The sequence below is a fragment of the Macrobrachium nipponense genome, chromosome 12 (genome assembly GCF_015104395.2).
Source record: "Macrobrachium nipponense isolate FS-2020 chromosome 12, ASM1510439v2, whole genome shotgun sequence".
Lineage (NCBI taxonomy): Eukaryota > Metazoa > Arthropoda > Malacostraca > Decapoda > Palaemonidae > Macrobrachium > Macrobrachium nipponense.
Window position 1 is genome coordinate 50,683,095 of NC_087205.1, and position 12,586 is coordinate 50,695,680.

The 12,586-nt window shown below is 43.2% G+C and overlaps 1 protein-coding gene across 1 annotated transcript in view; it reads left to right on the plus strand.

Annotated features, from left to right (window-relative positions):
• The window catches only part of LOC135224796 (uncharacterized), a 110,637-nt gene that overhangs the window by 28,910 nt on the left and 69,141 nt on the right, over positions 1 to 12,586 (plus strand). The window contains exons 3-4 of the mRNA XM_064264120.1: positions 4,207 to 4,441; positions 5,248 to 5,894. Coding sequence (XP_064120190.1) covers positions 4,207 to 4,441; positions 5,248 to 5,894 — 882 coding nt within the window. The remainder of the gene's footprint in view (positions 1 to 4,206; positions 4,442 to 5,247; positions 5,895 to 12,586) is intronic.

Here is a 12,586-nt window from a genome sequence, read left to right on the forward strand (position 1 = left end):
ATCGACCAACTATCATAATCCTTAGACTTAGAAATTGACCAACTAACATAATCCTTGGACATAGAAATCAACCAACTAACATAATCTCTAGACATAGAAATCACCCATCTAACAAAATCTCTAGACATAAAAATCGACCAACTAACATAATCCTTGGGCAAAGAAATCGACCAACTAACAAAATCCCTAGACATAGAAATCAATCAACTAACAAAATCTCTAGACATAGAAATAAATCAACTAACAAAATCCCTAGACATAGAAATCAACCAACTAACAAAATCCCTAGACAGAGAAGAGAAATCGACCAACTAACATAATCCTTAGACTTAGAAATCGACCAACTAACATAATCCTTGGACATAGAAATAGACCAACTAACATAATCCTAGGACTTAGAACAATTGACCAACTAACATAATCCTAGACATAGAAATCACCCATCACATAAAATCGTAAAAACACAATCGACAATAACATAATCCTTGGATATAGAAATAAACCAACTAACAAAATCCCTAGACAGAGAAATCGACCAACTAACATAATCCTTTGACTTAGAAATCGACCAACTAACATAATCCTTGGACATAGAAATTGACCAACTAACATAATCTCTAGACATAGAAATCGACCAACTAACCAAATGTCTAGACATAGAAATCGACCAACTAACATAATCTCTAGACATAGAAATCGACCAACTAACAAAATCTCTAGACATAGAAATCGACCGACTAACATAATGCATAAACATAGAAATCGACCAACTAACCAAATGTCTAAATGTCTAGACATAGAAATCGACCAACTAACAAAATCCCTAGACAGAGAAATCGACCAACTAACATTATCCCTAGACATAGAAATCGACCAACTAACATAATCCCTAAACAGAAATCGACCAACTAACAAAATCCCCTAGACAAGAGAAAAGCGACCAACTAACAAAATCCCTAACAGAAGAGAATCGACCCCAACTACCAATTAAATCCCTGACATAGAATCGACCAACTAACATAATCCCTGAACAGAAATCGACCAACTATTTATCCCTAGACAGAGATCAACCAAATAACAAAATCCCTAACCATAGAAATCGACCAACTAACATTTAGACTGTTTGTGTTTGACCCTTACTGCCTTTTATGAAACCTTTTGTATTCACTAAATTGTTGAAAAATACGCCAGTAAAAGGCACAACATCCGATGTTTTCATGGGAAGAAGACATTCAAGAAAGCCTCTCTTCTTACGTGTTATCTCTCTCTCCATATTCAAATGAACCAATGAATGCTATGAGAGTCCTGATTAAAAATCGTCATCATAAACTCTACTGATAGTTCTACAAAAGTACTCCATGTGATTACACGACAGATCTCTCTCAAAAATTTGAAAGGCTGAAACAGTAGCAGGAATCTTTTTTTAAAACCACCGATTAGACTTCTCCCAGAAATCTGCAAATATACTGAGGCAGAAAAATTGCATTCTGTACCAAAATTCGTCGTTTTAGATTTTGTTCGCAGAAGTAACGAAAGAGCAGACAGCAACCTTACACCAAGAGCAGCCGCTTTGGTCAGGTACAGTTCTTATCTAAACCTGCCCCTTGCCTTCTTCCAGTTTCCGAAAGGCCTTCTTGGTTCAGTCCGATATCTTTAAGACACTTTAATTGACCTACAATCTGTCCAACTGATTATTGTTCATTTCATAGCTTTTCTACATGAGCTGGGATTCAAGCGGCTGTCCCACTCAGAAAGATCAGGTGGATGCAAACTGTGAGAGATCGTGGACAGCTTCGATCCTTTCAGAACTTTCAAGATTAATGAATGATGGTTTGTTCGCCTTATATATATGAGGTTGAAGTGGCTTGAGCAGAGGCAACAGCTACCGTTCTAATAAGAAACACAGGATGCTTGTATTCATTACAATTTCTATCCAAGACAACATAGGCACAGGATACAGGACCTAATTTGTTCACACTGATTTTAGTCTTGGCTGTGATATCATCAGCCTTAGACATTTACTCATATATTTTAGAACTGAAGTACTGGAAGACATTTTTATACTAGTTCACCTTCAATGTTTTTCATATCCGTAACAGAAGAAGAACGACCTGCTGGCAACTGTAGATGTGCGACAGTAAGCCTAAACCTATTGTCTTTCTTTACAATGGCTAGTGTTCTGGACCTTTGGTGTCACTGGGTTTAAGTTAACCACTGACATGACTCTTGGCCTTGAAAACGAAGCGTAGTATATAGGAGACAACTTCTATGAAAATTATTCTACACTATTACAAGCGGATCTGGCGTAGATTTATTAAAAATGGTTCAGGTATTATAAAATTTTTGTTTAAAAAGGCACTGGTAATCTAGAGCCTCATTATCTATTTTGAGAGACTCATTAATTTCACCCATTTTCAATTCGGATTTTTCGTATAGTCATTGCAAGGACTGAGCACATGAAACTACTTCAGGATACAGCTGACAAGACCCACGCCAAAAGGAAATCTGCTTAGTGCTGAGTCGAAAAGTAAGCGATACTCTTTCCTGAATTGAGGACAACAATCCACATCATAACTAAACGTAAATCCCACGTGGATCAGAATGATACGCTTAAGGCAAAGTATGCATTAACCATGAAACGTTGAAGGGACACGACCCAGTTTCTGAAAGAAGACTCGGTAAGAGCTGAAGGAAGATTCTTCGACTACACGAGATCACCAAAAGTCATATATTTTCCCATCAGAAAGAAGGCTCTAATATTAAAAGATTACAGTTTTAGGAGTAGAGACCTTACAATTCTTGGTAATGAAAAAAACTACTCTAAGAAGGTTAACTATTTGTGTTTCAAATGAGAGGAATATGACTGCAAACCGAGAATACAGATAGAAAATGTCCCGTCAACGCCATAGACTTTACCTGTTTATAAACCCTTCATCACTCCGCAGACCAAGCTGAATAAAATGATAATGGATTTCTTGGCTCCATTTGAACTCCCTAAAAACGAGGTACATGATAATGGAAGACAATAGAAGAAACAGTAGCTGTCAGACAACTCAGACTATATGACAGACCTTGGATACGATAAAATCCACATTTGCCGACGCAGTTGGAAATGCTCTTGACTGCCAAAAAAGAAAATGACACACACACACACACACACACACACACACACACACACACACACACATATATATATATATATATATATAATAAAAAAATAAAATAAAAAACAGCCTATATCATTTCATTACCACTAAGGTTAACTGCAAACTTCTGACTAACATGAAAGAGTAAATCATCACTGTCAGGTAAGAGACTTCGGCGAATAAATAACAAATCAGTCTACTTCATCTTCGAGCACCAAGTAAATAAATCCTTCTTAATAAGTCAGGAATGGAGGTTTTGAACAGTATTAAGCGATATACTTAAAAACATCGGTTGAATTTCGTGTTCCTCATAGTAGGGTACTGAAATTATAAAATATAAAGATAGAATTTAGAAAATAGTGATAAAATGAAATACGTATATTTTAAATATTGACGGCGGTTGCTTTTGAAGTCAGTACTACATCGATCACTACGGTGGTCATCTGTGAACTACTATAGTAGTAGTCAGTCACCCACGAACAAAAGGTGTAGTGACCTCCTTGGTCAGAGAGACGCGAGAGCAGATGCATCTCACAACATCCTCACTATGCAATCGTAATTTGCGAAAAAAGTTCTCTTTCAGCGGGTATATTTTCGTGAAAATGAGGTTGTATTCAAAGTACAAAGATCACGTCACGTTCAGGACCTCTGTTAGGCATTTGTTAAAAAAAATGACCTCTTACAATCACTAGTTTCCTGATTCTTCCGTGACTGTTGGTAAACAATCTATCATATAACCGCCACTGCGACCAAATACTTGGTTTATTATCATACAGAGAGTAAGCTATCATAACAAAAGACATTTTTCCAAAATGACAAGAATTCTGCACTATACCCTTGTTAGAGTGTGAGAACTTTGGAAAATCACAGATAATCTGATGACATCATTTTTCTACATTACTTCTAACGAAAGGAAATTTTCAGTCGCACACGCAGCCCATCACATGATGATAAACAACTTTTACATAAAAGTCACTGAAGAATCAGGCAAGTGAATACGACCTAGTCAATTATTGTAAGTGATCTTTATACTTTAAATATGACCACAATTTTATGGAAGTTAGGGAAACAGAAAACTTTGAAGAAGTTTGTGTTGGATTACACCAGGGGTCAGCATTAACCCCATATTTGTTGGTGTTGGTCTTGGATGTGTTAAGTGAAGAGACCAAGAATGTAGAGCTGAGGGAGTTGTTGTACGCCGATGGTCTGGTGAATACAGCCGAAAATGAGGAAGACCTACAGAGAAGGGTTGGAGAGTGGCAGGAGTCTTTAGAGAGGGGTGGCATGGCTGAGCAGTAGAGAAGACAGAGGATGAATAGTAAAACAAGAAAGAAGAGGCTCGATTATAAAACAGGTGGAAAAGTTTAAATACTAAGGGCCGTATTTTTAAACTACCACCTTCCCTGCTCGATGAAGAGCCTACTCGTGAAATCCCTTCGTGGAGCGGTATTATAAAAACAAGAGAAGCGGTTTCAGTAGTTAGTAGTTGTTATGGGTCGAGGCAATGCCTTTGCAACGGCGCTTCACGAAGAGGAACTGCATATATATATAGATATATATATATATATATATATATATATATATATATATATATACATATATATAATATATATATATATATATATATATATATATATACTTTATCACTTACACAATTGTTTTGTGCATTAATACAATTACTACAGCAGAGTCCAGCTGCTTTTACATATAAGCCTGCCTATGATTACGTCACGACCATTCCTTGAAGCTGATTGGTTGGCAATAGTTTAGAAGAGTTCGTTAATCTGTGGTTCTTTCATCTTCATTTATTTTGCCATGGTTGTTTTGCCGAACTATACTACGTTGTGCTGATTATAATATAATCCAAGAGGAGGTGAAAGACGATTCTGTTACTGTTGTGAATTCATAAACACCCTACAGCCAGGAACTTGGGAACGTGAGCTCTTCTAAGTAAAAAGACAGTCTTTTACACGAATGCAAATAATATCATTTGCATTGAAGTACTGAAAAAAATAGACTACTAAATATTTGACATGTGTTATACATTACAATACTTACATTAGTTATGCAGTTCTCTTTTAACTTTACCAAAAATATACAGAGAGGTTAGCGAAGAGGTGGTCAAGACTTCCTCTTCATTTCCAATAATTTTCACCTTCCGATCACCTTTGTCTTCGCCACGAAGACCTGCTTCGCGGCACAATAATACCATTTTAGCAGCGAAGAGCTTCTTCGTCGAAGATGCCAGTTTAAAAATACGGCCCTTAGGATCTACTTTAAGCCATGAGGGAGGAAATGAGGCTGAAGTTGACAGTAGAATAAAAGCTGTTTGGGGGAAGTGGAGAGAGGTAGCTGGAGTAGTTTGTGATAAGAAAATGTCAATCAAGTTAAAAGTCAAGATCTACAGCACAGTAATAAGACCAGTGTTACTGTATGGATCGGAAACATGGGCTCTAAGAAGAAAAGAGAAAGCAAAGCTTGAGGAAACAGCGATGAGAATCCTGAGGTGGATTATGAGAATATCACTGCTTGAGAGATTGGAAAATGATGAAATAAGAAGGGCAGGCTTAGTAAAGATTACAGAGATGATAAGAAAGGCACGATTGAGATGGTATGGGCATGTGTTGAGGATGGATGACGAGGAGGGAGTGAAGAGGGCTTGGGAGGAACCTGTTAGAGGGAGAATATCAAGAGGGAGACAGAGAATTAGATGGCGAGATAAAGTGAAGGAAGATATGGACAGAAGAGGTTGGGTGGATTGTTTGTTTGTATGGTGTTTTTACGTTGCATGGAACCAGTGGTTATTCAGCAACGGGACCAACGGCTTTACGTGACTTCCGAACCACGTCGAGAGTGAACTTCTATCACCAGAAATACACATCTCTCGCTCCTCAATGGAATGGCCGAGAATCGAACCCGCGACCACCGAGGTGAGAAGCAAACACCAAACCAACCACGCCACTGAGACGCTCACGTTTGGTGGAGGATGATGCCTTTGATAGAATGCAGTGGAGGAGAAGGCGCATCTAGCAACCGACCCCTTAATGTAGGGATACCGGTGGGAAAGAAGACGACAATTTTATGAAAATGTATTGCACAAACTCATGACAAGAATAATTCAACCACGGATCTAAAAGGAAAAAAATGGATGGCCATATTTCGTTTATTCAAAGTTCAAAGGAAGAGGTTTTCTTACTTATAAACAATTATAAAAGAATAATAAGTCGGTGGCTTCCCCAAAATAATTCTACATTGGAAAGTACTTGACTGATGTATCTCTTATGATCAAATATGGTCCCCGCTTCTCGCTCGGACAGTCTTTACTGTCTTTTGTTTTGTTTCTTATTAAACGAAAATACTGAAAATTAACATTATGAGTGATGGAACATTATGAGTGATGGAGAAAGCATTCCTTTCTCGCATTCTCATTCCACCGATCAAGACGATCTTACTGCAAAAGAGGTGAAGCTAAAATGACCAAATCAGGTGGAAGATTATAAACTCCATGTTTCTGATTCATGATTCTCCTGCCTCCATTTTTTTTCTTGTACAAAAGAGAATCGTCATATTTTCCTTTGTTTAATCTTCGTCTTTTCATTGTCGGAAGAAAATTTCCTTCTAACGTATAGAATGAAGCAACCTACGTAGATGTGGAGGTCTCGTTATTTCGCTTCAGTTGCGACTATTTGATCAGAAACAACAAAATGGTTTGCCTTAACCCAGATGCGTCTGCACGAAGCCCCCACTGATAACAAGCTAAGCAACTGGCAATATCTTCACATCATTAAGACGCACTCACATCTCTCATTACATGCACGCCCGCGCGCGTGCAGATTGTTGCACACTTGAAAAGAAAAAATCCATGCACAGATATAGCTGGTTCTGGTGACGATATCTCATTAGAGGCGCAATTCCCCCTTCGAAGGTAAAAACGTATATACCTGTTACTGTCTTATGAGCCCAGGACAACAATTCGGAGATGTCGAAGAGCGGAGACCAGCGTGAATAGGACATCGGTCTGTCTAGTATATGGATGTTGGATACGACAAAGTGAGGCGGAGCATTCGGAAGTGCTTTCTGCCCACGAAGATCGTAGCGGGAAAGCAAAAGTGCGCCGAGATGTGCACACGCTTTCAGGGAAGGCACTTTGTGAGGGAGGTGGCCGAGGCTTTCCCCAGAGGTTTGGTCGCATCCCTTTAAAAGCTTGATTAAGTAAGATACGACCCTGGGCAGGAGGAGGCGGACGCTCTGGTACAACTCACCCGAGGAAGGCAGACGACGCTCTATTTTTAGCCGTGAGGAGTGGGAACCAGGCGGCAAGGAGAGTGGATGGAAAAAGTCTAACAAATCGTTCAAGGGATAACACCATTCCATTATGGAGAGTAATAAATGGAGCATAAAATGTGCAGATAACGGTCGCTTATTGCTCGCTCACTGTCATCCTCCTCCACACTTTCATTCGGCCATCGAGAAACTCGACGAGAGTGCTTCTCCCTCCACTCTCCCTCTCTTTGTCTTAGTCACATTGATTCACTCCGACAGTAGCAAATAAACTTCAAAAAGCAAATTCATTCTGAAGACCTGACACTTTTCCATATATGTAATATACACACGAGAATGTTGAAGTGGTAATAATTATTACAGAAGAAAAGCGACCAAATCAAAAGCAGTATCACGGAGTAAATGATTAGCATCGGGAGACGGAGCACGAAGAAACAGCAATGAAAAACCGTTTAGTTATATATATAATATCTATATATATATATATATAATATATATATATATGTGTGTGTGTGTGTGTGTGTGTGTGTGTGTGTGTGTGTTGTGTGTGTAGGTGTGTGTGTGTATCTATATACATACAACTGTCTGTTAAACATAACAATTTTACAATTTCATAATAATTATAATCTTAATTGCAATGATGTTCCATCTATAAGATCATAGTAACAGTTTTATAAATATGAAATAATGAGATTTGCCCAATTTAGAATTTTTCTATTACTTTAATATCTGGGCTCTCTGTCAGTGACTGTGCAAGGGTGGATATATATATATACATATATATATATATATATATATATATATATATATATATATATAATATATAAATATATATATATATATTATATATATATATATATATATATATATATATATATATATATATATATGTCTTTTCCATTTCAAAGGGGTTATCAAAAAGTTTATACCTCGGTTTTCTACGAAGTCTTGAAAGATGCAGTTGTTAGCCTCTCACTTTTTGTTTTTCAACACCAGCCAACGCTGGTACCCATTTATACTTGGACAGACAGACTGCTGACTGGTAGGTGGAGGCTAGGATCGACTGGCAGACCTTGGGAGGGGAATCTGTGCTCCACCATCAGTTTGCCATATACTCTTTTGCCTTACTTGGGATGACTCCAGAGAGTGTTGAGCTTCCAGATTTCAGTGTTTAGTTGAGAGATGAAGTGATTGGCCAAATGCCTTTCTCTACCAGGGCTGCAATGTACCACAGGCGACTGGCTAATCATCAGCTACCTCATTTCCGGTTTAGCTCAACTGAGGCATGAAGGGAACTACAGAAGAGCGTCGCAAATCAGGTTTTCGGAATTCCATTGATCTCCTGGCTCTTCAATAGTCGAAGTCGCACCGAGCTGCAACAACCGTGCATAAATTGATATATAAATTTAAAAGATGCCAATTGGCTCTAAAGAAAAAAGGCAACATTCCCTTGTTCATTTCCTTTTCATCTGTTAATCGCTGCATAAATACCAATGCGCAGAACGCTCACTCTATCAGTTTCTTTGAATATCGACACAGAGCATCAACTGCTTTCTGAATTGAATTGTACCCGCGAGAGGCTAGTTTATTGGGCACTCCCTCCCCCATCCTGCGAGAGGCTACTTTATTGGACACCCTCCCCCATCCTGCAAGAGGCTAGTTTATTGGGCACCCCCTCCCATCCTACGAGAGGCTAGTTTATTGGACACCCCTCCCCATCCGGCGAGAGGCTAGTTTATTGGGCAACCCCTCCCCATCCCGCGAAAGGCTAGTTTATTGGGCACCCCCTCCCCCATCCTGCGAGAGGCTAGTTTATTGGGCACCCCCTTCCCCCCCCCATCCCCCACTGAAAAGACTAGTTTATTGGGCACCCTCCCCCATCCCACGAGAGGCTAGTTTATTGGGCACCCCCTCCCCCATCCTGTGAGAGTTGGGCTATGTGTTTTATTGGGCACTCCCTCCCCCCATCCCCAGCGATTGAGGCCCTACTTTGATGGGACACCCTCAACCCCCCCCATCCTGTGAGAGGCTAGTTTTATTAGGGCCCCTCCCTCCCCCACCGCGAGAGGGCTAGTTTTTTATTGGGCATCGGTCCCCTCCCCATCCCCTCCTGCGGAGAGGCCTAGTTTATTGGGCCCTTCCTCCCACCCCCATCCTGCAAAAGGCTATTCCCATTGGGCAGATCCCTCCCCCATCCTGCGAGAGGCTAGTTTTATTGGGCCCTTTTTTTTTTTTTTTTCCCTCCCCCATCCTGCGAGAGGCTAGTTTTATTGGGCACTCCCTCCCCCCTCATGCGAGAGGCTAGTTTATTGGGCACATCCCCTACCCCCATTCCTGCGAGAGGCTAGTATTTATTGGGCCCTCCCTCCCCCATCCTGCGAAGGCTAGTTTATTACACCCCCTCCCCCATCCCGCGAGAGGCTAGTTTATTGGGCACCCCCTCCCCCATTCCTGGCAGGGAGCTTTATTTATTGCACTCCCCCATCCCCATCCTGCTTGCAAAGGCCCCCTTAGGTTGATTTGGGCAACTCCCTCCCCCTCCTGCCGAGAGGCTAGTTTTTATTGCCCTCCCTTCCCCATCCTGGGCAGGGCTAGGGATTTATCCCTGGGGCACCCTTCCCTCCCCCTCCTGCGAGATGCTAGTTTATTGGGCACTCCCTCCCCCATCCTGCGAGAGGCTACTTTATTGGACCAACCCTCCCCCATCCTGTGAGAGGCGTAGTTTATTGGCACTGCGGGACTCCCCTCCCCCATCCTGCGAGAGGCTACTTTATTGGACAACCCTCCCCCATCCTGTGAGAGGTAGTTTATTGGGCACCCCTCCCCCATCCTGCGAGAGGCTAGTTTATTGGGCACTCCCTCCCCCATCCTGCGAGAGGCTAGTTTATTGGGCACTCCCTCCCCCATCCTGTGAGAGGCTAGTTTATTGGGCACTCCCTCCCCCATCCTGCGAGAGGCTAGTTTATTGACAACCCTCCCCCATCCTGTGAGAGGCTAGTTTATTGGGCACTCCCTCCCCCATCCTGCGAGAGGCTACTTTATTGGACACCCCTCCCCCATCTGTGAGAGGCTAGTTTATTGGCACCCTCCCCCATCCCATGAGAGGCTAGTTTTATTGGGCACCCCCTCCCCATCCTGCGAGAGGCTAGTTTATTGGGCACCCCCTCCCCATCCTGCGAGAGGCTAGTTTATTGGGCACCCCCTCCCCCATCCCACGAGAGGCTACTTATTGGACAACCCTCCCCCATCCTGTGAGAGGCTATTTTTATTGGGAGCCCCCTCCCCCATCCCGCGAGAGGCTAGTTTATTGGGCACTCCCTCCCCCATCCTGCGAGAGGCTAGTTTATTGGGCACTCCCTCCCCCATCCCGCGAGAGGCTAGTTTATTGGACACCCCTCCCCATCCTGCAAGAGGCTAGTTTATTGGGCACCCCTCCCCATCCCACAGAGGCTAGTTTATTGGGCACTCCCTCCCCCATCCTGCGAGAGGCTAGTTTATTGGGCACTCCCTCCCCCATCCTGCGAGAGGCTACTTTATTGGACAACCCTCCCCCATCCTGTGAGAGGCTAGTTTATTGGGCACTCCCTCCCCCATCCTGCGAGAGGCTACTTTATTGGACAACCCTCCCCCATCCTGCAAGAGGCTAGTTTATTGGGCACCCCCTCCCCATCCCACAAGAGGCTAGTTTATTGGGCACTCACATCCGCGAGAGGCTAGTTTATTGGACACCCTCCCCATCCGTGAGAGGCTAGTATTGGGCACCCCTCTCCCATCCTTGCAAGGGTATTTCTTGGGAACCCCTCCCCCCATCCGATGCTGTTTAATGGGCTACCCCCCCCAATCCCGCGAAAGGTAGTTTTATTGGGCACCCTTCCCCCATCCTGTGAGAGGCTAGTTTTATTGGGACCCCCTCACCTCCCACGAAACCCCATCTAGTTTATGGGCACCCCTCCCCACCCACGGAAAGGCTAGTTGGCACCCCCTCCCCATCCCCACGAGAGGCTAGTTTATTGGGCACCCCCTCCCACATCCTGCAGAGGCTAGTTTATGGGAAGCGAGTTTATTGGGCACGCCCCTCCCCATCCTGCGAGAGAGGCTAGTTTATTGGGCAATCTCCCCATCCTGCGAGAGGCTAGTTTATTGGGTAGGGCTATTTTATGGCACCCCCCCCATCATGCCAGAGATTGGCAGTTTATTGGCGGGCACCCGCTCCCCCATCCTGCAAGAGGCTAGTTTTCTTGGGCACCCACTCCCCATCCTGCGAAGGCTAGTTATTGGGCACCCCCTTCCCCATCTGCGAGAGGCTAGTTTATTGGGCACCCCCTCCCCCCTTGCGAGAGGCTAGTTTATTGGGCACCCCCTCCCCCATCCCGCAGAAGCTAGTTTATTGGGACACCCCCTCCCCCCATCCTGTGAGAGGCCTAGTTTATTGGGACATCCCCCCTCCCCCATCCTACGAGAGGCTAGTTTATTGGACACCCCCCTCCCCCATCCTGTGAGAGGCTAGTTTATTGGACACCCCCTCCCCATCCTACGAGAGGCTAGTTATTGGACACCCCCTGCTCCTCTGAATGAGCAGGCTAGTTTATTGGGACACCCCCCTGCAAACATTCTCGAGGGAGGCTAGTAGCCCCCTTTATTGGACACCCCCTCCCCCATCCTACGAGAGGCTAGTTTATTGGGCACCCCCTCCCCATCCGCAAGAAGCTAGTTTATTGGACACCCCCTCCCCCATCCTGTGAGAGGCTAGTTTATTGGGCACTCCCCCCTCCCCATCCTACGAGAGGCTAGTTTATTGGACACCCCCTCCCCCATCCTGTGAGAGGCTAGTTTATTGGGCACTCCCTCCCCCATCCTACGAGAGGCGCAGCATCAGTCAAAGATACATATACTACAGGACGCCCCGAAGGGCTGTCACAGTTGAACAACCCCCTCTCTTAAGTACCTACAGGGCTTTAACATTGAAGTGAGTACAGTTCGAGCTAAACACACACACACACACACTACACACATATATATCATCACATTTACATTTATATAAGAAAGTAGACAAATGAGGAGGAGTGATACTACCCTTTCCTACAGAAGCACTCGTCTGAGGTTGAATAATAGTAGTAACAATAACATAATAACACATACATGGCAGAAAAGATAATAAT